Here is a 24,729-nt window from a genome sequence, read left to right as displayed (position 1 = left end):
TTTGGAGGACACAGTGCAGAATCAGAAGCATTCCTGACCCTGTGTTTCCAGAGCTTCCCGGAGTCCAGGAAGTTCTTAGAGTGGAGAGCAGCCACCAGGCCCTTTGCAGCCGGGATTAGCAAACTCCAGGGGCTTTTTTGCTCTTGAAGCCACACTTTGCACGTCAGGGTTTGGTCAGGAAAGCACCTGAGAGATACCATCTACCAGGGCATGAGACAGGCCCGGTTTTCCATGTCTCTGCTCCATTGGGTCGAAACCTGGAATCGCACAGGGACACCCGTAAAAGCCAGGGGCAACCCTCGCACTCTCAGCCATTGATGTGGCCTGCCCCCCGCCACCCCGCCCAGCCCTCTGGGTGTGCACCCACCACGGGGCGTCCCAGTAGGCACTGCTCCCAAAACCCACGTGTCAGGCACGGTGACACGTTACAGACACCCCCTTGTTGCGTCCTACCACCCTCCCGCCTCACACTGTGCTGTTGAAAACACGGGGGCTTGGAGAGGTCACACAGCTTGGCCAGGCGCTGCAGCTGGTAGCAGGGGGGCCCAGATAGGGACCCAGCCTTGGCAACCCAGAGCCCTACTCCGCCTCCTGAGACAGCCCAGCGGAGCATCGCTTCGGTTCCTAAGTCTGTCCCAGGTGCCTCCATGGGGCGTCCCTGAGACCTGGGCCCCGGGTTCCGATCGCGGTTGGGGGCCGCCTATGAAGGGCGCGCATCTCTCCTCCCCACACGACGGTTGCTCTAGAGCCAGATGAAGAGCCTCAGCCCATTCACAGAGGCCCAGGTGGCTGTGCAGCCCCAGCCGGCGAAAGCAGGGCTATGCAGCTCCGGGTGGGGGGAAGCCCAGTGGTCCCCAAATCAGCAGCAAAATGGACCCCAGACGGCCGCCTCTGCCAGCCCAGATGGGTTCACCCCCAGATGAGGGTGTGAAACTGCTCTGATGCTCGGTTGTGTTTTCCGCCTCCGCCCTCTGTCCAGCCCAGGGGACGTTAGCGTTCCCTGCCTGGGGTTGAAAGAGGCCCACGCTTATCCCTAATACAGATTTCCTCAGCTTCCCATGGGGCCTCCAGTCTGAGCGCCTCAGGCCTTGTGGACACCAGGCCTGATCTCAGAAGGGTCCCTCTGAGCGTGGCCCTCCACCTGCCAGCCCCGACACCCCACCTAAGAGGCTGTTCTCTCTGCCTCTTACTACCTCGGCCTTGGTACCCCACGCCACCCGCTACTATGCACATGTCCTGGGCACAGAGGGTAGCAAAGCATGGAGGGCACAGGCTGGCAGGGGAGGACCACACAGATAAGTGTCCAGTTATAAGCTGTGAACTGGAGGCTGCGGGCGGGGCCAGAGACTCCCAGAGAAGGTGTCACTGGAGGTGAAAACCCGAGGATGAGTGGGTGACTGGGCCAGGGCTCCCTGAAGAAGGTGGCCTTTGGGTGTCACTGAGTCCACCGAGGCCCAGCCCGGAAACTGCCTGGTGACGAGTTGATTCCTTTTCCCGATCGTTCTGGGATCTACCTATCAATTCCACTCTTCCACATACAGACCCAGGGGGCGGTCTGTGTCTGAGAAACAGCCCCTATGCCCATCAGGACCGAGGCCCAAGTGCCGGCTGCAGGCGCAGCGCAGGCAGAGGGACCGTCACCAGAAGGGGGAAGCGACACCGCCTAGAGGCGCCACCACTTTGCCAGTCGCCCAGAGACACCCTCTGCGCTGCTTCTGAGTCTCCTTCACACACCAGAGGCACATGGTAGACCCTTGTGAGTGGCTTCTCAGCAAGTACAGGCCCTCAAATCGGGGCCAAGAGACACCCCGGACAGAAAGGTCAAAACTGAATTCTGTGGTAACCAAAGGAACCAACCAGAAAGAGTTGGGGGCAAGGGGGTTTTGTTTTCATTGTTGATTATTTACCTGTTAAAGCTGTGCCCAACAGGGTTTACCGTCTGGTTTTAACACCTGATGCATGAGCCCACCTGTTCCCATTGTCCTTTAAAGACAGTGCCCCGAAATCCTCTAGTCTTCCCGGGGAGGGCTGGGCACCCCACACTGTGGAAAAGTCCAGGAACCTCTTGCCTGCTCATCCGGCATAGCCAGCCTCGTGGGCCTCGGCTTGTTCCCCAGGGAGAAAATTACGGGGTTGGAATCGGCATTTTTCTTTCCTTAAACATTTTATGGTTTTGAGAAGCTGAAATTGCAGAAAACATATGGCGGGAAAGAGAAAATAGATCCAATTTTAGAACCAAATGTAGGATCAGTAGGAATACTTTAGAAACATCTTCTGGGTTATGCCTGTACACGCGCACACGCGCGCGCGCACACACGCACACACAGCGTGGGATTCTAGTAAGAAAGCCGTCTCCTCAGCTAAGAGCTCTGTGACCTACACCAAGTTCCTCAAACAGCCACTCTGCCTCCAATCTCCAATCTGTTGCGTTTCACAGGTGTTCTGAGTGAGCCACTTTGAGGAGGATGACAGAAAATCGTTCGTTAAAAAATGAAGTCATAGGCTTCCCTGGTGGCACAGTGGTTGAGAGTCCGCCTGCCGATGCAGGGGACACGGGTTCGTGCCCCGGTCTGGGAAGATCCCACATGCTGCGGAGTGGCTGGGCCCGTGAGCCGTGGCCACTGAGCCTGCGCGTCCGGAGACTGTGCTCCGCAACAGGAGAGGCCACAGCTGTGAGAGGCCCGCGTACCACAAAAAAAAAAAAAAAAATGAAGTCAGACTGAAGGCCAGGCTGCTCTTTCCAGCATCCATTTTCAGGCCCAGGGAGTTCTGAGCTGGGGCCACTCTGACTCTCCCCTAAGGGTTTATAGAAAGAAGGAAGAGCTTGGTTCCTGGTGGCCCCTGTGCTGGGAGCCTGACACGGGCCTTCCCTCCCCCATCCTCACCTGCTCCCTGAGACGGTTGTCTGAAAGTACGACCTTCACCCCAGAGCACCATCCCATTTGGGCCAGCTGAGCACCAGACAGCCCAGGACCGACCTGCGTGTTACTGAACCCGGGCACCGTGGTCAGGTGGGACTTTTAAGGACAAAACCCCAAGCCAAACGTGTTCTCTTTTCTCCCCAGTTTTATCTATGACGTTAATTTTTTTTATTGCGGTAAAATACACGTAACATCAAATGTGCCATTTTAACCATTTTTCAGCCTACAGTTCAGTCCGTTCGCCTTGCTGTGCTCCGTGGCACTCATCTTAAGCTCTGCCGTAATCCCGATTGTGTCTCAGAGGTGGCGGTTCCTCCCCAGGGAGATGCTCCTAACGTTTTTGTTGCAGCTGCTTGGCATCTGCCCTCAGATCTTGCTGCTGTGGTTCAGTCTTGGTTTCAAAGGTGCGGATCACCAGAGTGTGGCCGGGAGAGTGTCACCTCGTGGCTGGGGAGGGGGTGACTAGGGAGGGGGTCACGGGAGGCTCTCCCAGAGCCGCACTGGTGGCTTCGGTGGCTGCCACTGAGAGCCCTCGGCCTCATCAGTTGGGGTCAGAAATCTGCTTGTTTCCCTAACTGCTTTGGCTCCGATCCCCCAACCACACACCCTTCCCTCCTCAGACTGGCCCATGGATGCAGGGTTTTCATCTTCACCGACAGGCAGTTCTGTTCCTCCGCCCCCGAGGGTGCTCACCGAGACCAAGTGTCGCCGCTGACCCCAAGAATATCCTTCCCGACAGGACTGACCTCCGCCGTCTTTACCCGTCTTTGAGTCCCACAAGCGGATGATCTGGTTCTTAGCTGTCCCAACACCGCCTCATCGTGGGGGGCGGAATGGGGGTGTCCTACCTGCATGGGGGCAGCGTCACCAGCACCCGCTGGGTCGGGCCCCCCTGCCTCACGCTCTCGTCGATGCTTTGCGTCCATCGCTGCTCTGTGTCCCCTCTCCGTGTCACCTTCTCCGTCCCATTGTTAAAGGCTTTCTATGATCTGTCGCTGTGTTTCCCTCTAGTCAGGAGTGGCAGGAAAGGACGCCGGCGAGTGTTCAGCCTGTCGGAGGCCGACAGTCACGGCGGCCACTGGGTTTAGTGCTTCGATCGGCAGCTGTCACGGCACCTCTGGCACGGTCACTGCAGGCAGGTCTCCTCCGGTAGCCTCCTCGGCCCGCGACGCCCCTGCACGCTGCATTTCCACACCAGCAGGCTCCCAGGATGCCAGGCGAGGGCACGGGGAGCCCGGGCCACCAACCCAAGCCATTTCCTCAGCTCCAGTCCCTTTCTGGCCTCATCCCGCCTGAGGACCGAACCCCCAGCCCTTCACCCCTGTGTCAGCTCCTCCGAGGCAGCCTTGGACAGCCTGGAAACGCTGTCCTCCGCACCAGGCTCGGTGCAGGCCCTGAGCTAGGGGGGTTCTCCAGCCCCATCCCCACAGGGCCCCCCCAGTTTAGGCCACAAGGGTTGGGCAGTAGAATTTGCAAAAAGCCACAAAGAAGTCAACTAGTTGCTTTTTTTCTTTTCCTTTTCCCTTTATCCCCCAGCCTTGCTCGAAGCTAAGTGGTAGATTCCATCACGTTCCAGCCAGAGGCCAAGTCATTTCACTTGTAAGCGCACTGGCAGATGTGACTCCATCAGCTCCCCTTCTTGCGTTTAGAGCTCCAAATAGTGGCCGCGGGTGGGCCGTGGTCACTGCCACCCTCCCGCGATGCTTCTCGTAAGGTTTCCCACCTGTGCCCTCCCGCTGGGCAGCTGCACTTGCCAGGCAGGAGCCTTTGCCTTCTCTTGTGTTTAAAAGCTGCTTCCTCTGAGCTTTGCCCTCCAACTTGCTGTGCTGCACTGTCCTTTTCTTCCCCATGTCTCTCAGTCCCACCTCCCTTGGCCTGAGTACATCCAATCCTCATTTTTATTGGAAACTGTCACTCACTTGCCAGGGGTCAGCTGAGCCCCTGCCCTAGAGCCACAGATCAGCTTCCGAGGGTGCCGGCCAGGGACTCAGGGGACCCGCTGCCTTGGTGTCAACTTGAGGCAGCACCGTGGGGAGGCCGGGCTTCCCTCACGGGAACCTGGACGTTGGGCTTTCCCGCTCCAGCCTCCACTCCTTTCCTGGGTCAGGCCCCAACCTGTGCCCTCAGAGCTCGGAAACACCAGCAGGTGAGCGAGGCCAGAGGGTCAGCGGTGGCCGCTGTGGGTTGACCATACACTGACCATAAACTGTGTCCTCGCTAGGTAATTTCCCCCCCGTGAGAACTTGGCAGAGTTCTTGGTTTTTTTCTGCCTCTTGAATGCAGAAATTTGTAGCTAACATTCAGGAAGCAGTTCTTGGTTTAAAAATAGGTAGGTAGGGGGCTTCCCTGGTGGCGCAGTGGTTGAGAATCCGCCTGCCAATGCAGGGGACACGGGTTCCAGCCCTGGTCCGGGAAGATCCCACATGCCGCGGAGCAGCTAAGCCCATGCACCACAACTACTGAGCCTGCGCTCTAGAGCCCGTGCTCCGCAATAGGAGACAACACCGTAATGAGAAGTCTGCACACTGCAACGAAGAGTAGACCCTGCTCGCCACAACTAGAGAAAGCCCCCGCGCAGTAACGATGACCCAACACAGCCAAAAATAAAAAAATTTTAGTAAGTAGGTAGATAGATAGATAGGTAGAAAGAACAGTGTTGTAGGTGATGGGTAAGAGGAGGTTATTTTTCCTATTAAAAAAAAAAATAGGAAGAGTCTGTTTTTCAGGGGAAAAACCAATCCTTTTAATAAAATTGTTGGTTCTTTTCCTAAAGAAGGAACCAGTTTTGTGTGTGTGGCATCGTTCGCTGGTTTATTTGTTTTCTAATATATTTGATAGCAACTTTCCCACACACTTGATCATTCTTATCACCAGAAACCCCATTAGGGATCAGGGAAAGAGGTTTGTCAGCCCTTTTGAGTATCTGCGTGCAAATGCAGACCTGAGCAAAGAGGGAATTCTCACAGAGAAGTCTGGAGAAAACGTGAAAGAAATGCTCTGAACCTCTGTCTCCAGGTGGCACAAAAGTGCCCTTGGAGAATCAGTCATTTCTAAACTGCCTCGTCAGCAGCTAAGTTGACACGTGGGTCCTTATGTACGTAAGTTCCTGGACACGCTTGTTTGAAGCAAGGTGAGCCTGTACTCAGAGCCCCACGTTCAGATTGCGATGGGTCACAACCTGAGCCCAGGCCTTGAAACCAGCCCGTCACCACAAGGCGTCCTGAGTGGAGCAAATTCATTGAAATTCAGAGAAACCAGAAAGTGTGTGGGGTGTTTACTCAGCATTTGTGGGCTGAGATCACACCTCAAATCATTTTTTCCACTAGTGCTCATCCATGTCCCACTGCCACCCTCTCAGAGCGAGGACAGACCCAAAACCCCATGCAGTGGTTTTCTCTGGGCCTTATTTCTCTTTTAAAAAAAAAGAAAGAAGAAAAAAGGCCTTGTGAAGAAGTGACCTGGGGCCTTTCTGAGCTCACCGTGCCCGGGAGTCCTGTGGGAAGCTACGACATGTCCTTTGGGAGACTTGATCTGTTGCTTGAGTTTCCTCTCCACGCTGGGGATCCTCTTCCTCTCCTTCCTCCCATTCTGTATGCCCTTCGGTTTTATTTTGCTCTTGGTTTTTCCATTCTTTTGCTCTGTGTTCAATTTGCGGTTCTGTTTTGTTTTGGCTTAACTTAAGAAAAAACAAAAAAAAATACAACTGACTGAAGTGGAATCACATTGAAGCAAAAAATGTCTGCCATCATCCCAGGGCCCAGAGTGCTTTCAGATTCATTGTCCACACAGTGTCCTCAGCGCCTTTTTGGCCCCAAGATCTGTAACAGAGATTTGCTTTCCAAGCGAGATGCCCACGGCCTTCGTACCCATGTTTTCAAATCACTGGCACATAAAGTCGTGGAAGATGTTTCCCACGAGGAACCCCAGTGGCAGCTGGTATCTCTGTCCAAGCCAGCTCGTCTTTGGAAAGCAAATAGGCCACTTGTCTGTAATCTAATCACGGATTTTGAAAAGCACCAAAAAATGAAATTGCCGCTCCTAAAATAACTGCATTGGGCCACTCCTCCCTTGTGACGTGGTTTCTCTCCGTGGCCCCTGGGGGAGACCCTCGGGATAAGAATGGCCTGAGCGATCACAGCCCCTTTCTGGGTGCTAACTCAGCACTTAGAGGAGGACCAGGTGACAAAACCACAGTCAGAGGTTTTGTTTTAGCTTTGCAAAGCTGAAAAATTGTATAGAATTCCTTTTTTTTTTTTTTTTTTTTTTTTTAATACTGCAGTGAGTTCCCTCTTGGGGAAATGTTACCAAATATAGACTCTGGGCGTGGCCTGAGGTGATAAGCACACCCAAGCCTGTTCTCTACCTAAATGCATGTTTATCATCAGGGAGGTGGTTCACACACAGGGCCTGTCTGGGCTGTTTCCTGGCACCAGGAACTGGGCTTCTGGAACCCACTCATTGGTTCTGCACAAGCCCCTAATGTGCCCCTTGCATCACAAGTCAGAGTAACCATGGGCCCTGACAGGTTTCCCCCAGGCCTAGGTAGGGCTGGATTTGCCAGCTTCTGTGTCCCCAGGAGGAAGTGGAGACAAGCTATTCCCCCAGCACATCATCCCCCAACCAGACCTCCCTGGGCCTTTGTTCAGCAGGGGAACGGGGTGCCAGCGTGAGCAGAGCATCTCAGAGCTGAGCATACCTTTGTTTTTTCTCCCGCCCCCACCCCCCACCCAGATGACCCCATGACTATGGAGCAGCCTCAGCCTAACCTTCCCGACCAGTTGGTGATCATCAGTGAAACAGAAGCAGAGGCCAGGCCCAGCAAGAGCCTGGCGAGGAGCGCGGATGTGGAGACAGTCAACCTGTGCCCCAGCCTCATCCCTGCCCAGCAGCCCACCATCTCCCTGCTTTGCGAGGACACTGCCGACACGCTGAGCGTGGAGTCACTGACTCTCGTCCCGCCCGTCGACCCCCATAGCCTCCGCACCCTCACCGGCATCCCCCCGCCACCCACACCAGCCGCGGTGGGCACAGGGACCCCGGGCGAGGGGGCTGCGCAGCCAGAGCCAGCGGGCCCCGCTGAGCACTGAGTTGACCTCCCTTCATGCGTGCGGCCCCGCTGGCAGGGACCCGGAGCAGCTGACACGACAGACACCTCAGGAGCGTCTGAAGTTCTCCTCGGCCCGGTAACCGCCTCGAACCATCCTTGCAGTCCTTTGCTCCGTTTGAATTCCCCTTTTACTTCACACCTCTTTGAGGCAGGCTGGGACCAGTGGCGACACCCCAGCGAACCCAGATGACTGAGGCAGAGGAGGTTGGGCTGGTGTCAGAGCCCACGGCCCCAGGGCAGCAGGACCCACCGACAACACTCCCTTCATCAGCCAGCCCCTCCCCAGTCTCGAAGGTCCTCTGCCAGCGTCCCCAGTGATCACAGAAGAAGCGGACGTGGTCACTTTGTGTAGAAATTTGTAGAAAAGCAAACTTCGATAAACATCTCCTTTGGATATTTATTCCTGCTTCTGGCAGCAGATGAAAAACATCTATTTTAAAAGTTCAAAAAAAAATCCTCCACCCTGAGGTTTGATGTCATGTTAGAAGTGTAATATTACTGTCGAGATTTCATTTTCATTTTGCCTTGAACTTCCCAGCGTTTTGGGTTTAGAGTTCTCAGTCTGACTTTCTCCATTGTCTTAAGGGATTCCATTTCTTTATTACTCACTAACTCTGCAAGCCTATGGAATGATAAAAGTCCCTTCCTGGAAAGGTTAGAGTATTTTTTAAGCAAAAATAAGGGAGAGACTCATATTCTCAGGTACACACAGAGCTGGGAGGGCCGAAAGTTTCTCTGCCGTGGCAGCCCAGGGGCCTTGCGTTACCCAGAAGATCTTTCCATGAAAGGGGGATAGTGCAGTCAGCTCCCCGCTCAGGACCATTCCTCGTCTCTCCGGACTGAAACCAAACAGGATGGTTTTCCGGCATCACCTTCGGTTGTCCCCATCTCTCTATTTGTCTAAGAGAGAACGATTTGGGACTGCAGACACTCCAGCCCCCGTGGCCGCGATGGAAAGGAAAGGCCATGGAAACCGTCCTCTGAGTCCGTCGCCTGCTGCTGAGTGGTGTGGGTGCCTGCATGCAGGGACATCCCGAGAGCCAGCCCCCGCCCAGCTGCAAGGACATGACGTCCGAGCTCACAGGGCCATCCTAGGAGCTCGGGGTTTGTCCCTCTTCCTCTCAGCTGCTGCTGTAAAGATGCAAGCTCGTTTTTAAAATGGAAACCCCCAGTTCCTTCTCCATTTGGGCTGGGTGTGTGCAGGCCAGGTCTCCGCTATATCCGATAAAGCTCCCAAAATGTTCTTTCTACTCAGCCAGGCAAGGCCAATCGACCCTCACCTCTCTGGTTGATGCTCAGACCTTCCAAAACTTGCCTCCACGTGTCCCCCAGGAGTGCCAGCACCGTGGTGTCAGTGTCAGCCGGTCCGGGTTATCAGGTGGCCTCAGGAAATGCTCCGCACTCTTACCTCTTAGAGGACCCGCTCCCCGGTACCTCCCCCAATCTGCTGTCAGGCAGGGCCTGCCCGGGCCAGACTTCAGCCTCCTGAAGGAAACACACTGGTCCCCTGAGGAAGGGGAGTGGCGCCTGCAGGACAGATCTCTCCAGCCTTAAGAAGCCCTCCGGGCAGGTGAGCCCAGCCAGCACCAACAGGGGAAAGACCCAGCTCAGAAACGCAGCCATTTAGGCAGAAATTCCAGGGGCCCTGGCAAGGAGGGACAAGCCATGACCTTCAGGAGAGTCCCCTGGAAAAGACAGGCAGGGGGAACGGAAAGAGGGAGAAAGTCCATGTTGTCAGGGACAGGGGCCCCCTGGTTATTCTGCCAGGATGCAGCGGCAGGCCAGCCCCAGAGCCACTCACTGCCGGTTTTGAAACAATTCTGGAGCAGCAGAAATGAGAGGCCAGTGACCTCCCAGCCGGTGGCATTATCGTGAGGAACAAGCTGAGGCACGTGGACCCTGCCCTGGGACCACCAGCCTGCTGTCTGAAATCCAGTGGCTCCAGGTGGCTTCAAGCTCTACGGGAGGAAAGTCTCAGCCGGGGGACAGCATGCCCAGGAGGACCCGCAGCAGTATCACCCAGGCAGGAGAGCTGAACGCAGTCCAGCCTCCATGGGCTCTTGAATAGCAGGTGCGATCAGACCAAGCTTCCGCCCCACGTCTGGCCCAAGGGCAGGCCTCTCCCCGGGTGGGCTCGAGGGGTTGGTTGTGGGCAGCCCACAGCCGGCTGGCAGCCAGGTCTCCACTGTCTTGGCAGCAGTGGCACAGCTATGTCTTCAGGAGCCCCCAGAAAATCTAACAGTGGGGGCACCTCCAGAGGGGCCCGTCCAGACAGCAGGTGCTGGGACTCTGGGGCAGAGAGGTAGAGCCAGGAATCCTTGGCGAGCCCGGGGCAGGGGCCATGGCCTGTGACACGTGAGTACCAGACTCGGCCTCAGCAGGCCCGTCCAGCCCGCTATCTCCATGTCCCCGCAGAGACCCTCCCCAAGTCCACATCGGGCCCACTGAGTTTGCCAAGTAAGGGGCAGGGCTGGCCACATGAACCCCCAAACGTCAGCTTTGAAAGTTGCTGGGGAGAAGCACATGTCCTTTCCAGTTTGGGACCTTGAGCCAGCGAGGACGCCTCTCAGAGTCAGACAGGTACGTGCCCCACCCCGGGAGGCGGGGGGGGGGGGGGAGGGATTGTCCTCCTGCCACCAGCAGGCCCTCTGTGCTGCCCCTCCCCCCATCACGCCTGCCTTGGTTGCTGCTCTCTGCAGAAGGCAGCTCCCACCCAAGCACCTGCACTGCGACCTGGGGGTGGGCGAGGAAACGCACGTCTTAACAGGCATACACCAACATTTCTCTAAGGTCTCAAGATGCACTGTTCAAAAAGGCACAGGGTGAACCAATTCTCATCTTCTTTTCTAGACGCAATAAATAAGAAATATTTAATGTAGTCATGATGATATTGGGCATAAACTGTAAGGGTTCCTTAAGTTCCTCTGAGTTGAAAATATGTAAATAATTCTTGTCCCAAGGAGGAGTGGGGCTGGGAAACCTCATGCTTCTGGGCTACGGGACCGTTCCAGGGAAGTACCTGCTCTCGCCAGCATGACTCATGTTTCGTGGGTACTGAACACGAGGGTGGAAATGAAAACTGGAACTTCCTTGTAAATCTGAACTTGGCAATAAAAGAAAAAAAGTTACCAAGAGTGTGGCTGCTGCTCCATGGCTCTGTAGCGGGAAGGTCACGGCCAGGCGAAGGGGAAGGTCCTTGGCCGTCTGCAGCTGCTTGGCGAGGGACAGCAGCTGGGCCCCGGGATCCCCACTTCCTTAAAGGGAGGTGGCGTAGCTCCTACCCAGGGCTGGGAGAACGCCTCAGGTGCTCCCTTCAGAAAGGGTCCCAGCTTCAGGCAGGTGCCGTGAGCCTGGTCCATGTCTCCATCCCTCAGCTGTTGGGCTCCATTGAGCCTCAGGTTCCACGCCCAGAGGGCGGACTCCTCACATTCCTGTCTCGCAGGCCAAGCACAGCCCAGCGCACCAGGGCGCGGGGAGCCTGTGCGATGTCGCTGCCACGCCAGGGGAAGCGAGAAGGGCTCCCCGCTGAGGACAGTCAGGTGAAGTCGTGCTGAGGCGGGCAACTTTCCTGAGCACACCGACGTGCACCAGCATGAGCTCTGGAAATCCCTGGAGATGGGATCACGGTTCTTCCAGAAACTTCTGACTCTCCACCTCAAGCCTGGCCCAGAAACAGCCGGACCTTCTGGGCCTTGAGGTAAAACCCGAGTTGAGTGCAAGGCATGAATGGGGCACCCCACTCGTGCCGAGGGTTGAGGTGATGTCGGTGGAAAGTGTGGGCCGCTGCTCCGCGTCCAGGCTCGCACTGGCCGCCAGCAGGGGTTCAGCCCCAGTAGGTTCCTCCGAAATCTGCCCATGAGGCCTGCAGCTGAGGTTGGACCCCGCTCTGCACCGGGGGCCTGCTGGGTGCCCGGTGCTGGGCCGGGACCGGCCTGCAGCCTCGCAGGCACATGGACACTCGTGTCATGACGACTTTGGTCTAGAAAAAGGCACTCGCTGGAAGGATGCCCAGGGAAAAGGTGGAAGACCGGCCTCAGGACGGGTAGAACCAGGGACAGCAGCTGTTGGGGGTTCAGCTCCCTCCTGCCCCAGGGCTCCCTCCAGAGTGCCTCAGAGCCTCGCTGGGTCAGCTGGGTCAGCTGAGGGCCAGGCCTCGGGGTTGGTGGGAGGAGGGGGCGACAGGTCAGGGGAGCGGGGCGAGGAGCCGGGCAGGCGCTCTCCTGCAGCACAGCCCTGCCCTCGCACAGGTGAGGAAACAGGCCCAGCAGGGCTCTGCAACCTTCCCACGCACCGGCCCTGGAGCACAGCCGGCCTGCGCTTTGTGCTACCCCCAGGCTGCTGGGCCGAGCATCCCAGGCTGTTTACAGGAAGGAGGCAAGCAGCAGTTCTGGGACGTGAATGGCTGTCAGAATCATCTGGAACACTTGTCCACCATCTTGAACCACGTGCCGCCCCAGACGGGGTCAGTGAGAGCCGAGATGGTGTCCGGCAGGAGACCCTTGCACAGCGTGGCACAGAGGGCCTCCCGGCTCTTAGGGAAATGCCGGCCTCTCTTCAGGAGGCAGAGTCTGGAGCCAGGTCACCCCCGCATGCTTGGGTTTCCTGTCAGCAAAGCAGGGACAGAAACAGGCTGACCCGTGGGTGGCTCGGATGGGGAGAGCCTCACAGGCGTAGTGCTCGACTCAGGGCAGGCGGCCTGGGGGCCCCGGGCTCTTGGTGTGAGACCCTCAGTGGCAGCTTCCACCACCCTCTTCCCGGGAACGGCACATGGCCTGTTTGGTGGCCTTGGGCCGGTCACTGCCTCTCCTAGTCTCCAGTTCTTTGTCTGTAAGGCAGGCTGAGGAGCCCCCAGGCCACGTGTGCCCTCCAACTGGAAGTGGCCCCGTGTTCCCCTGGGGCTCTGCCCTGGGGGAGGTGCCCGGCAGGCCTAGCCGAGCCTCCTCTGACGGTACCTAGAAAGTGGAAAGGCAGGTGAGGGCGGGCGGGCAGTGTTCTGCCTGTGAGTGACCTTGCATCCCGCACAGGATGACCACTTCCCAGCTGGCCGCCGGCTGGAAACCCCTCCCCCTGCTGTCCTGCCTCCTCACAGCCCTTAAGGGCAGTGGGGAAAAAACCGTCAACATCTGAAGTGCTTTTCTCTGAAGGAAGATAGGCTTGAATCACCAAACCGGGAACAGGCGGGGGCTTCCTGGGAACTTACTAGAGTACAGATGGGGCCGTGCAAGGCCTCCCCGCAAACCCCCCACCAGAACCTCTGCTCCACACCCCCCCAGCTCAGCCTCCTCTGGCCCTGCCAGTCCTCCTCCTGGGCCACAGCCATCCAACCCAGCCTGGTTTCCCCCCAGAACAGTACCAGGTGCCCACCTGGACACACCAGGCTCAACACCTGAATGTCACTGCCACCTGAAACCACCTCCCTAGTTCATTCAATCTGTGTATCCGTGCCGAGGCCCCTGATTTGCAATGGCTTCTGTGCCGGGCTGGGCTCCGCATAGATAAATGATGGTGAATAAGATGGAAAGAAAGGCAGGAGGGCATGCTGAATGTGAGCCTCGGCCCAAGGCATCTGCCTGGGCGGCCACTCGAGGCCCCTGAAGCTGTTCCAGGAGCTTTAGCCTCCGTGCCGAGAGCAGTGGATGCATTGGGGGTTTAAAAGCCAAAAAGTGATGTAATCTGATGCGTGTTGCAAGAGATCACTGGGCCTGCAGGTGAAGGACAGTCAGGAGAGGCCCATCGCAGTGCGGAGGGGTCGCTAGGGAAGTGGGTGGCCCGAGGCATATTTAGGAGGTAAGACCGACAGGTTTGCTGGACTGGCCACAGGGGAGAGAGCTCAGTGTCCCCCAAACAGCCAGCTGTCACCTCCTTTCTCCACTCCTTTCTTCTTTGATGTGTTTGCTTCTCTTTTACTCTGTTGCTTCCACGGATCGCCAAAGGATTGCAGAACGCTGGTGACAATTTGGCAAAGCATAGAAAAATAGTATTTTCCACAGTTCCACCATGAAGGGACAGCTCCTGTCGGCACACTGGCAGATTTCCTTCCAGTCTTTTTTCTATGCATTTTAGCGATTGACATAATACAGTGGGTGGGATTTCATGTCCTGCTTTTGACACTTAGCCCCCTGATGTCAGCATTTCCCACGTTACTGGAAGCTCCATTTCCAAAGAGTATAAAATGTGGGGGGACGTGTCCCTCGGGTTAGCTGTTGCCCAGGGGTGGACCTTAAAGTTGCTTCCGCTTTCATTATTTTAAATTACCCTGCAATGAACACCTTTACACATAAACCTTTGTCCATGTTTTATATTATCAATCCCTAGAAGAGGTTCCGACCATAGGTCATAGAAACATAAATCACTTTAAGGCTCTGGCTGTAAACTGCCAAGTGGCTTTCAGGAAAGGTCGGCCCATCAACACTGCCACCAGCCATGTGCCATTTCACCACAGCTTCCTCTGCCTGAGTGTTGCCAATTTTTAAATCCTCCCCATTCTTACAGCCCAGCTCAAAGCTCACCTCCTCTGCAAAGCCTCCTGGGATTTCTCCTCTCCATCCTCCACTTTCCGAGGCCAGTCGCTCCCCTCCCTCCACTTGCCCCGAGTCCATCCCAGCTGTGGTTGACTTTGGTCTGATATTCCCAGGCATCAGGCAGGTGAGTCCCCCACCCGCCCAGCTTCCTGGCCCCAACTAGCCAGCACATTTTGAGCCGCTGTAAGATGCCAAGAAGCTTCCCCAACAGCCTATGAGGTCAGCATTATGCTCTTTTACAGAGGAGGAACTGAGACACAGCCCAGAGAGGCCAAGTGATTTACCCAAGGTTGCACAGCTGCTAAGTGGTATTGCAGGGGCTCGAATAGCAACAACTCCTGCTTAACGGAGACTTTCTTCAGGCCAAGCCCAGCTAAGCAAGGTACATGCCTGATCTCATGTACCTCAACAACCCTACCCGACCGGCACAATTATTATCCCCATTTTACAAATGAGGAACCCGAGACCCAAGGTCACCCAGCTCAGGAGTGGTGGAGCCTCAAGCCGGAGTCTGTTAGGCTTCCAGTCACATCTCTCGCCTCTCAGAGAGCAAAGCCAGGAACCACCACCCCACGTGCGAGGGGCCAGGCCAAGCAGGCCCCTCACCAACTCCAGCGAGCTCCCAGGACCTGCTTGGATCCTGCCCTATCTCCGCATCTTCTCTTGAACCTGCTTATCTCCTGCACTTTATTGACTTGGCTTTCCTGCCAATCCACCTGGGCAGGAACAGCCCTTTTGGGGCACCCACTGCCAAATACCTTGGAAACTGCACCGTCTGCCTGGCCTTGGTGGCATCTGTCACTGAGAAGAGGTGACTCAAAGCCCCACCTCCCTCTGGCCCCTCCCTGGGAGGCCCCGGTGGGCAAGGAGGAAAGGTTTCACTTCCCCCATCGTTTGAACATTTATTCAACAAACATTGATTGAGCACCTACTGTGTACCAGGCACTGGGGAGGCAGCAGTGAACAAGTCAGACAGAACTCCGTGCCCCTGGAGCAGACCTCCCAGGAGGGGGAGGCCAGCAATAAAAAAAAAAGTATAGAAATTCCGTAGTGACTAGAAAAAGTACTGAGTGCATGAGAAGATACAAATAGAGCTGAGGTAGGGGTCTCAGGCCAACTGGTGAGAAGAAGAAAGGGGCTGCTGCAACTTAATCAGGGAGATCAGGGAAGGTTGTGCTGAGAAAGGACATGTGAACAAAGATGGAAGGAAGTGAGGGAGGGACAGACATCTGGGGTTAAAGTATCCCAGCCAGCGGGAACAGCCAGTGCAAAGGCCCTGGGGCACATTGGAGGAACTGTGAGTGCTGGTGTGGCTGGGGAGGACTCAAGGAGGGTGAGACCTGAGATGAGTAGCAATAATGGGATGGACTGGGAGGCCACGGGGGCCCTTGGACTTTTCTCTGAGGCAGATGGGGAGCCCTGGGAGGACTGTGAGGAGAGGAGGACGATGTCATGACCTAGATTTTAACAGGGTCACCCAGACTGCTTCTTGGAGAAGATTCTGGATCAGGGTAAGAATGGAGGCAATTGCCAAAAATCCAGCTCACCAATCTGACGAGGCCCTGTAGCTTTGCCCCTAGGGCTACGTGTACACACGCTTACGTGTAAATGTGCACACGTCCACACACGTGCACGTGCATACACACACCCGTAGACCTTGGGACCAGACAGACCCAGGCTCCACCCCTGACCCCACAACCAACTTTCTTTGTGACCAAGAGTCAGCATCTTCCCATCTCTGAGCCTCAGTTTCCCCTCCTGGAAGATGGAAGTTCAGACACCTTCTTCCCAAAGTACCAATGGGCAAATTTGCAGTTTGCCGAGAGGAGGGATGGCGAGTGGGTGGCCCCCAGCGGCACCCACACAATGACCCTTTCTCCTTGACGTGCTGTGGATGGTGAATGAACCGGTTACCCTGGCTTCTGACTCCAGGGAGTGGCTGCCGGAAGGTGCCTCTGGTCAGGATTGTCCCAGTCTGGGCAGGGAGCTGCAAGGGACCACCTCTGCCCTTAGGGAGTGCCCAGCCTCTGGGGAGGCATCCCCATAAACAGCCCACCACAGGGTCCAGCCGAGGATCTGGGACCCTCCAGGCTCACAGATCCACCTTGGATGCTTCTAAATTGTGAGAAGGTAACCGTGAGAAACACACGTGGAAGCACGTTCCGAAGGTCGAACCCACACTTTCCTGCCCTGCGTTACTCCACAAACATGTATCATCATCCTCGTCACCTTTACCTTCACCTTCACCACCTTCATCCTCATCCTCATCCTCATCCTCAGCATCATCTTCTTCATTCTCATCTTTTTTATCTTCTTTATCCTCATCCTCACCTTCTTCATCTTCATCCTCACCTTCATCCTCATCATCTTCATCTTCATCACCATCATCCCCTTCATCCTCATCCTCAGCATCCTCTTCATCACTGTCTTCATTATAATCTTCATCACCATCTTCTTCATCCTCATCTTCTTCTTCGTCAAAATCCTCATCCTCGTTATCGTCTTCACTAGCCTTTACAAAGCATCACCTCGGTATCAGGCCCTGTGCCAAGCATATTGTTACGCTCCATCTCATTTAATCCTCTCAATAACCTTGTGAGGTGGGTACTATGATCTCCCCATTTTCCAAACTGAGGCACAGACAGATTACAAGACTTGCCCAAAGTCACAGGTCTGGGGGACAGAGCTGGGATTGATTTCCACACTGATAGGCCTGCTTGAGTGCCCTGACCTTGACCCTAGCCCAGTGGGGAAGCCCCAGTCATGGCCCGGGCCCTGTTGGCAGGCTTTGTACGCAGGCCCTGCCCTTGCTGGGGTCACTGTACCTCGTCCACGTCTGCACTGATGCCCTGCCTCTCCCTCAGGGCTTTCCCTTTCCCTGGGTCAGGGAGGATCGGCCCTGCTTCCCAGAGGGGGCAACTGAGGTGGGGAGAGGCAGACTTACTCAGGTAGTAAGCGCAGGATTCAAACCCAAGTCCTCTCCCCACACTGCGTCCGTGGGGGGCTGGTGAGAGGGGGGCAGCCTGTGAGGCTGGGGACAGTGTTACCAACCACGGAGCATACCCCCCTCCACCGCAGCCTCCAGGGACCCTCTAAAACCACCCTCCACCCCCCTCAAGTTCCCCCAGTGGCTCTTGATGTCCCCACTGGGTCCCCCCAAGTGAGAGAGATGCCTTGGGGTCTCAAATAACCTCAGATCACAGGAGAGAAAGTGATTCCCCTTTTCTTATTCCCTTCTGGTCCTTCAGGTAGAGGCAAAGAGAAAACCTCCATTGGGTGCTTGTCTATCTTTAACAGCCTTTTGAACATTTTCTGATTTCCCCTTTTTGCAAAAGAAACAACCCCCCTCCTGCCGCCCCCAGTCTTCAACTGGCAACCTCTGGAGCCAGAACTGTTTTATTTTCATTGTGCTTGTTTACAGTTACCCGCTACTGATGGCAAGTGGGACTGGTGTTTCTCTTGTGGTGATATTGTGAAATGTCCTTTTTGATTAAAATTAGCTTTTAAAATAAATGTATTAACCATAATGAGATATCACCTCACACCTGTTAGAATGGCCGTCATCAAAAAGATAACAAACGCTGGAGAGGGTGTGGAGAAAAGGGAACCCTTGTGCACTGTTGGTGGGAATGTAAATTTGTGCAGCCACTGTGGAGAACAGTGTGGAGGTTCCTCAAAAAAAATTAAAACTAGGACTACCATACGATCCAGCAGTTCCACTCCTGGGTATATATCTGAAGGAAATGAAGGCGCCGTGTCAAAGGGATTTCTGCACACCTGCGGCCCCTTGCAGCATTAGTCACAATAGTCAAGACACGGAAACAACCTAAGTGTCTTGTCAATGGATGTAATGGATAAAGAAGATGTGTATATGTTCACAATAGAATGTTATTCAGCCACAAAAAAAGAAGGAAATCCTGCCACAACCTGAGACAGCATGGATGGACCTTGAGAGCATTATGCTAAATAAAATAAGTCTGAGAAAGACAAATACCGGCCTATCACATTTACATGTGGAATCTAAACAAACAAATGAACTCATAGAAACAGAGATCAGATTTGTTGTTACCGGTTGAAAAAAGGGAGACCAGCTCTGGCTCAGCCCAGGAGGATGGGTGTGGGGCTGTGTAAACCCCGAGAGGACGGAGGGGGCACAGCTGAATGTGGGTGGCGTCTAGGTTGACGTGGCTGCGACACACACACAAGCCGAGGGAGGGCCTGAGACTGTGCCCACCCCGGTGTCCTCAACCTGTGAAGGGACTGCAGAAACTCCAGAAGTTCCCACGTGCCCAGGTCCTAAGGATTCCGGAATCCAGCTAGAGGCTCGAGGGTCTGTGTGTCCACCTGGCTCAGGTCTCGGCCTGGGTCTGCCGAGAAACAAGTGGCTGAATGCAGCCAGGGTGAGGTCTCACTCGGCCACACGTCCAGCTTCAGCCCAGGCTCTCACCCCCTGACCGAGCGAATGGTCACCAGCAAGACGAGGATGGCCAGTGCTGTCTGCCCGTACAGCCCCGGCACAGAATGACTCAGCGTGGGGACGGCCATGATGGGCAGGACACCTTTGAAGGAAACCTTCAGGCAGCCTGTTCCTAGAAGGAAGGGCCTCACCCAGCGTTTACCTGCTGGCACCAGGTGCCCGTGGCCGGCGGGCTCTGTCACGTGTCCCCTTCCAGGGGAGACAACGAGCAGTCAGGGCACCTCGGGCGGGGCTCCTGTGAATCCGCCCTCCCGTTGGCACCCAGGAGGTGGGAAAAGCAGGAGGCTCCGACTCTGAGGTCCCCTTCCCCCTCCACCCCTGCCCCAGGCAGGCCTCCTTCTCCCCTCCCTGTGCCTCGGTTTTCTCATCTGATTCACGGAGACAGTAATACTTTCTTCCTGGGACTGTGCAAATTAAATGAAATCATGTGTAGGCTGGCGGGGCTGCTTAAAGGAGCCTGGACTTCGTCATGAGCCCATGAGCCTGGTGGAGTTTTCAGAGGGATCAAATGTAATAAATAGAACAAATTTTAAAATACATATTGATAGGCTGAGAAGAAAGAAAAGCAAATCCCAGGGGCCAGCAATAAAGAGGGAATTCAAGGTAGGCTGGACATGACCTAAGGTGGACGCTGGAACTTCCTGCCCACCTGGGGCCGGCAGACGGGATCTTGGAACGGAGCCTGGAGGGGGCCAGGGGTGCAGAACCAGCATGACGCAGGACCCTGTGAGGCCGCCCCTCCAAGAAAGGGGGCTGCACTCTGCCCACCCACCCAGGGATGCAGCTGAAGACAAGGGGGCTGAAGCATCTGGTGAGAACTTCAAAGTCTGAGACTGGGAGGGTGGGAGTGGGGCAGGTGGGTCTGGGATCCGGACTGATGCTGCCCTGGGTCACTACAGTCTCAAACCAGAGCATCCTATGAAGACCTGTCTCCCGCTGGCAAGCCCCCTGCAGTATCAGCAGAGCAGCCTCAACAGGCCCCTGGGGAAGCCTCCCATCTTGAGGCAGGTGGGACGCCTGTTCGCACAGGCACAAGCAGGCTCGAGATCCTCCCACTGAAGATGAGCTCACAGTGAACCTTAGAAACCACCAGAGGAATCCCACCTGGCGGGAGGAGCCTTACCTGGGTGGTCTTTACCCGCCGAGCAGTCAGCAGCTCTGCCATCCCCTGCCCCAACCCCCTGCCTGTCTACACTCCCAAACCTGGGAAACCACGCTTCTCACCAGCTCCTCGTGGGAGCCTGGGGTTCATGTTGAGGAATTCCGGGCTGCGGGAGGAGCTGTCTCCCCTGGGTACACGAAGTGAAGACAGAGAGAGCCCAGGTGCAGTGTGCAGTGGGGAGACCACAGGCACTGAAGCCTCTAGAAGTCCTCAGAGAACTGGAGACAGCTGCGGGGCCTCCCGCAGGGGCTGAATGCAGGATGGGAGAGCTGTGAATCTCCAAGAGCTGAGTGTGAAGATGCCGTGATCGGAGCAGAAACCCAAGGGGTCAACCAGGTCCCTGCCATCACAGTCCCAGAGCGAGGCAGATGACTCGAGCTGTGTGGGGTGCCCCGGGGCTGGTACAGGAGAACAGAGGAGGGGTCCCCGACCCAGTGGCGGAGGCACGGCTTGAGAGGTACAGTGACATTTTTTTTCTAGAGACGGTGGCAGGCCTGGATTCAAATCTGACTCCACACAATGGTGCTGAGTTTTCATGTGCCTCAGTTTTCCCCTCTGTGCAATGGGGGTAATAACAGCCCTCCTCCGGGGCCCCGGGAGGATTGTAAAAGATAAGGCACTTGGCCGGGCAGCTGCTGGGAGCCCAGGCCTGCAGAAGGATGGCTGGGCTTATTATTAATGAATGAAGATGAGTCACCCAAATGAGCCACCCTGATCGATCTGATGCAATGAATGGGCAGATGAGAGAAATGAATCAATGAATGAAAAGTTAGGTACTTGCCTGCCGAGAGGGGATCTTAGCCCCGGGGAGGGGAGGAGATGCCCGCCCTGAGTCAGAACCTGGCCAGAGGTCAGATGATGGCTCCCCATGGCGCAGGGCACACACCCATGACACCCCACTTAATCACTCCCCCGTGGTAACATGCCAAGGGCCTTAGCGGGATCCCCCTGGATCACCTTTCCTGCAGGCCAGGCCTCCAGGCCTGCAACTCAACTAACCCCCACGCCCCCAACCCCAGGCCAGGCAGACACTGAATCGGGGCTTTCGAGGGGTGGGGAGGGGTGAAAATCCAGACTCAGCAAAGAGCGTCCCAGCAAGTCAGAGGCTGGCCCCTCCCTGGAGTAGGGGCCACCCTCCCATGGCTGCAGAGCTTGGAGGTCCCTGGGGTGGGACCGCGTGGCCCGCCTGCGCCCCTCTGCTCTGGGATGAGCCTCTGGGCGCTGAGGTCACACCTCTCAGTCAGCCCTGCCCGCCACAAGGAATAATAGTAATGGCAACGAAGGGTTTACGGAGCCAGGCACGGGGCCGAGGGCTGCCGCTCATTTCTTCATCCAGTTCTCTTACCTGTGGGGTGGCGGGGACGGGTGGAAATGATGGAGCCCCAGGGCACAACCGACAGGCCACTGATTTTAGAAACGACAGTCCCGGGTGTCCTTCATCTAGTGGTCTCGATAGCCCCATTTTACAGAAAACTGAGGCTCAGGGTAGCCTAGCAGCCTGGAGAGGGGAATGGGAGGGGGGAGACGGTCGGGAGCGCTTGGGGAGGAGGGGCAGGAATAAGGAGGCCTGGGTGTTGACTCAGGGGATGGAAGGCTGCCCCTGGCGATCCCCGCAGGGGAATTTGGTGCTGGGGATTTGAGCAGTTGGAGTCTTAGGCTGGGGCTTTCTGGCCCTTCCTCTGGGGCCCCTTGGGGAGTGGGGGTGCTTGTGCCTCCACCCCCACCCCAGGGGTGACCCTCACTGAAGCAGTCTACGGAGCCTCCCTGGGGCATTAATTTGCCTAAGAAAAGGGGACCAAGGCAGAGGGGAATGCCAACTCAAAGGAAGGGGTTGGTGATGATGGTGCTTCAGGCAGACTTGAGCCCGGCTTCCTCTGTGGGCAGGGAGGGTGGGGAGGCCTTTCTAGAACTCGGCAACCCTCTGGGCAGATGGGCACCCATGTAATTGGTCTGTGGGCCAACCAGCCCCAGATGGTTCTGGGAATTGGAATCTGGCCAACCTCAAGGAGATGCAGATGCTTTCTGTGAAAGGGGGTGGGGAGGGGAGGAAGCAGCCCTGAAGCAGTTTCTCCTTCTGCTTCGAAATGTGGTCACAAGGGAACCCTTCACCCCCCAGATTGTGAACTCAGGCCTGGCTCAAGTACCACCACCACCAACAACACCAACACCCCTTACCCCGTGGATGGGGCATCCTCTGTCTACAGGGCACTGTGCTTAATTAAGTACCCCCTACACAGGGTCTCCAGAAGTCCCACCATAAAGCATAAGCAGAGGCTGCTCTTTCCCCATCTTCCAAGAAGCCAAGAACAGCCAGAGAGGCTGAGTAACTTGTCCAGAGTCGCACAGCTCTGGAAGGTGGAGCCAGGATCAAAACACAGAACCAAAGGATTCTGGGCCCTTGTTCTTTTGGCCCACACACCTCAGCTGCCTCCAGAAATGTTTGCTGAAATTACAGACCTGGTTAAGTTTATTACAGTCTGTCCATACCATGGACTCTCCACATTAAAATGATGATTTGGAAAATTTGTTTCCTCTGAGAAAATGCCCATGGTCTTTCATTAAGGGAAAAAGCAAGTTGCAAGAGTTTGAAAACGACAACTCTGTTTTCGTTCATTTAGAAAGTGTTTGCATAGAAAAACAAGCAGAAAACAGTTGTATGTTACAATGCTGGCAGCAGTGACCCTGAAGGAGGGAGAGAGCGGTCCCACGGGGAAGGGTGGGGCGCAGCCCACCAGGCATGGTGCCACAAAGCTGTTCTGCCTTATCTGTGACAAGAGCTCCCATGTCTTGGGAAAGGGGACATCCCCTTTAATGGGTGTCTGAGGACCCCAGAGCAAGGGAGAGAGTGGCAGTGTCCAGGTGGGGAGGCTCAGGGGCCCTGTGGGTGGGGTGGGAGGGGCTCGGGGGAGGCACATTGGTGCCCAGGCTGACTCCTGTGCCTGGGCTATCTCCTCTTCCATCCTCATTGTCAAACCTGTCAGTCTTTGAGGCCAGCTCAGCTATCCCCTCCTCCAGGAAGCCTCCCTGGATATCCCCACTTAGCCCTTCTCTGGACTTCTCATATGAGACTTGGTGCTTCCAGCCTCCTCCCCTCAACCCTGACCTCTCTGAGAGCCATGGACGCAGCCATGTAGGGTTCATTTCTGTAATCTCAGCCCCTCCCATGGGGGCTTCTGCAGAGTGGAGCTTGGTGGGCTCATGGCCACCTGGAATTGCACTTCTCCTCCCACCAGGCCCTTTTCATGCCTCATCTCATGCAGTTCTCACCACCATCCTAAGGGGCGGGTACCACTGTTCATTCCCATTTTATAGATGCGGAAGCCGAGCCTCAAGGAAACTAAGCAACTCTCCCTGGGTCACACAACCAGCAAGTGGCAGAGCCAGGATCCAAACCTGGGTCGGGCTGTGTCTGCAGGGTGTCTCGGGGGTTAACCTTCCTTCGCCATGCTACATCTTCAGAAAATGTTAGAATCTGGTTTCTCGTTCTATAGCTGCCATAAAGAGGCCCAAAGCATAGCAGCCTAGGTCAGATGTGAGCTCTAGACTTGCAGTAACTCACATGTCTGTGGTGCCCTCCCTCAGTTCTCCTCTTTGCCAATCATGAGAGGTAGGCACGTATATCCCCATTGTACAGATGGGGAAATTAAGGCCCTGGGGTGGGGGCCATCCAGGGCTCCGAGGCTACCGGGCTCCGATGCGGATAAGCCCTGGCATGGTCCCTGAACTCCTGGCTTCTGAGTCTGGCTCGGTACGTGGAGTCACTGAGCCCCGTCCAGCGCCGGCTGAGAGGCATCTGAGAAATCGGCTTCCAGCTCAAAGTCCAGTTTGCTTTTGGGAAAGGCGCTGGGGGAATTGGGAAGGGATGTGGAGTGGGTCAGGTAGCAGGCAGGCGTACTTCCTGCTGGAATAAAGTCTACCCGTCACTTCTGGGAAACAGAGTGGCTCAACAATAGCATGGTGCACTTTGACCCCAGAGGAGCACCGAGCTGTCACTGTTGACGGCACAGCTGGCCTGCTTGGAGTCTGTATGTCTGAAATCCAGGTGTGCCTATCAGGCCACATGTCTGGCCGCTTGTCTGACTGCTGGACAGGGCACTCAGCTGGGGCTTCTGCCAGCTGTCTGGGGAGCGGGGAGCTGGGGTGGGCAGCCCAAGCTAGGTCATCCCAGCTGAGCCCTGAGCTGGCTTTGCCGGGGCCCAGCCCCTGCTGATGAGGCAATGTGAGTCCTGTTTCCTGTTACTGTGGCTATGCAAATGGGGGGTAATCAGGGCCTCTCCTGGAGCAGGCTTCCCGGAATGATGGCATTGATTGTCCCGAGAAACCTGGCCCCAGTGGGGCCCCCACGGGAGGGGGAGGGTGTAAATGGCTAAGATCCCTTTCTCTCCTGGTGCAGCACTTGATGCAGGAGCCGGAGCTGTGTGCTGGGCTGCTGCCCTGCTGGGAAAGCATCTTCAGCTCAGACCTGGGCGGATTAATCACGTGGCCAACCCACCTGGCCCAGCCTTCCGGGAGAGCCGGGTGGCAGCTTCCACATCTCCTCA

At 56.0% G+C, this 24,729-nt stretch overlaps 1 protein-coding gene across 3 annotated transcripts in view; it reads left to right on the top strand.

The window, feature by feature from the left end:
- Positions 1–11,131, top strand: part of CLEC16A (C-type lectin domain containing 16A) — a 209,816-nt gene extending 198,685 nt beyond the window's left edge. For all 3 annotated transcript variants that reach the window (XM_082670276.1, XM_082670277.1, XM_082670275.1), the window contains one exon: positions 7,653–11,131. In XM_082670276.1, coding sequence (XP_082526402.1) covers positions 7,653–8,008 — 356 coding nt within the window. In that variant the 3' untranslated portion in view covers positions 8,009–11,131. The remainder of the gene's footprint in view (positions 1–7,652) is intronic.
- The last annotated feature ends 13,598 nt before the right edge of the window (positions 11,132–24,729 follow it).

This window comes from Grampus griseus, assembly GCF_964374135.1.
Source record: "Grampus griseus genome assembly, chromosome: 14".
NCBI lineage: Eukaryota > Metazoa > Chordata > Mammalia > Artiodactyla > Delphinidae > Grampus > Grampus griseus.
The sequence above is the reverse complement of the archived record's forward strand: the minus strand, read 5'-3'. Positions and strand labels throughout refer to the sequence as shown.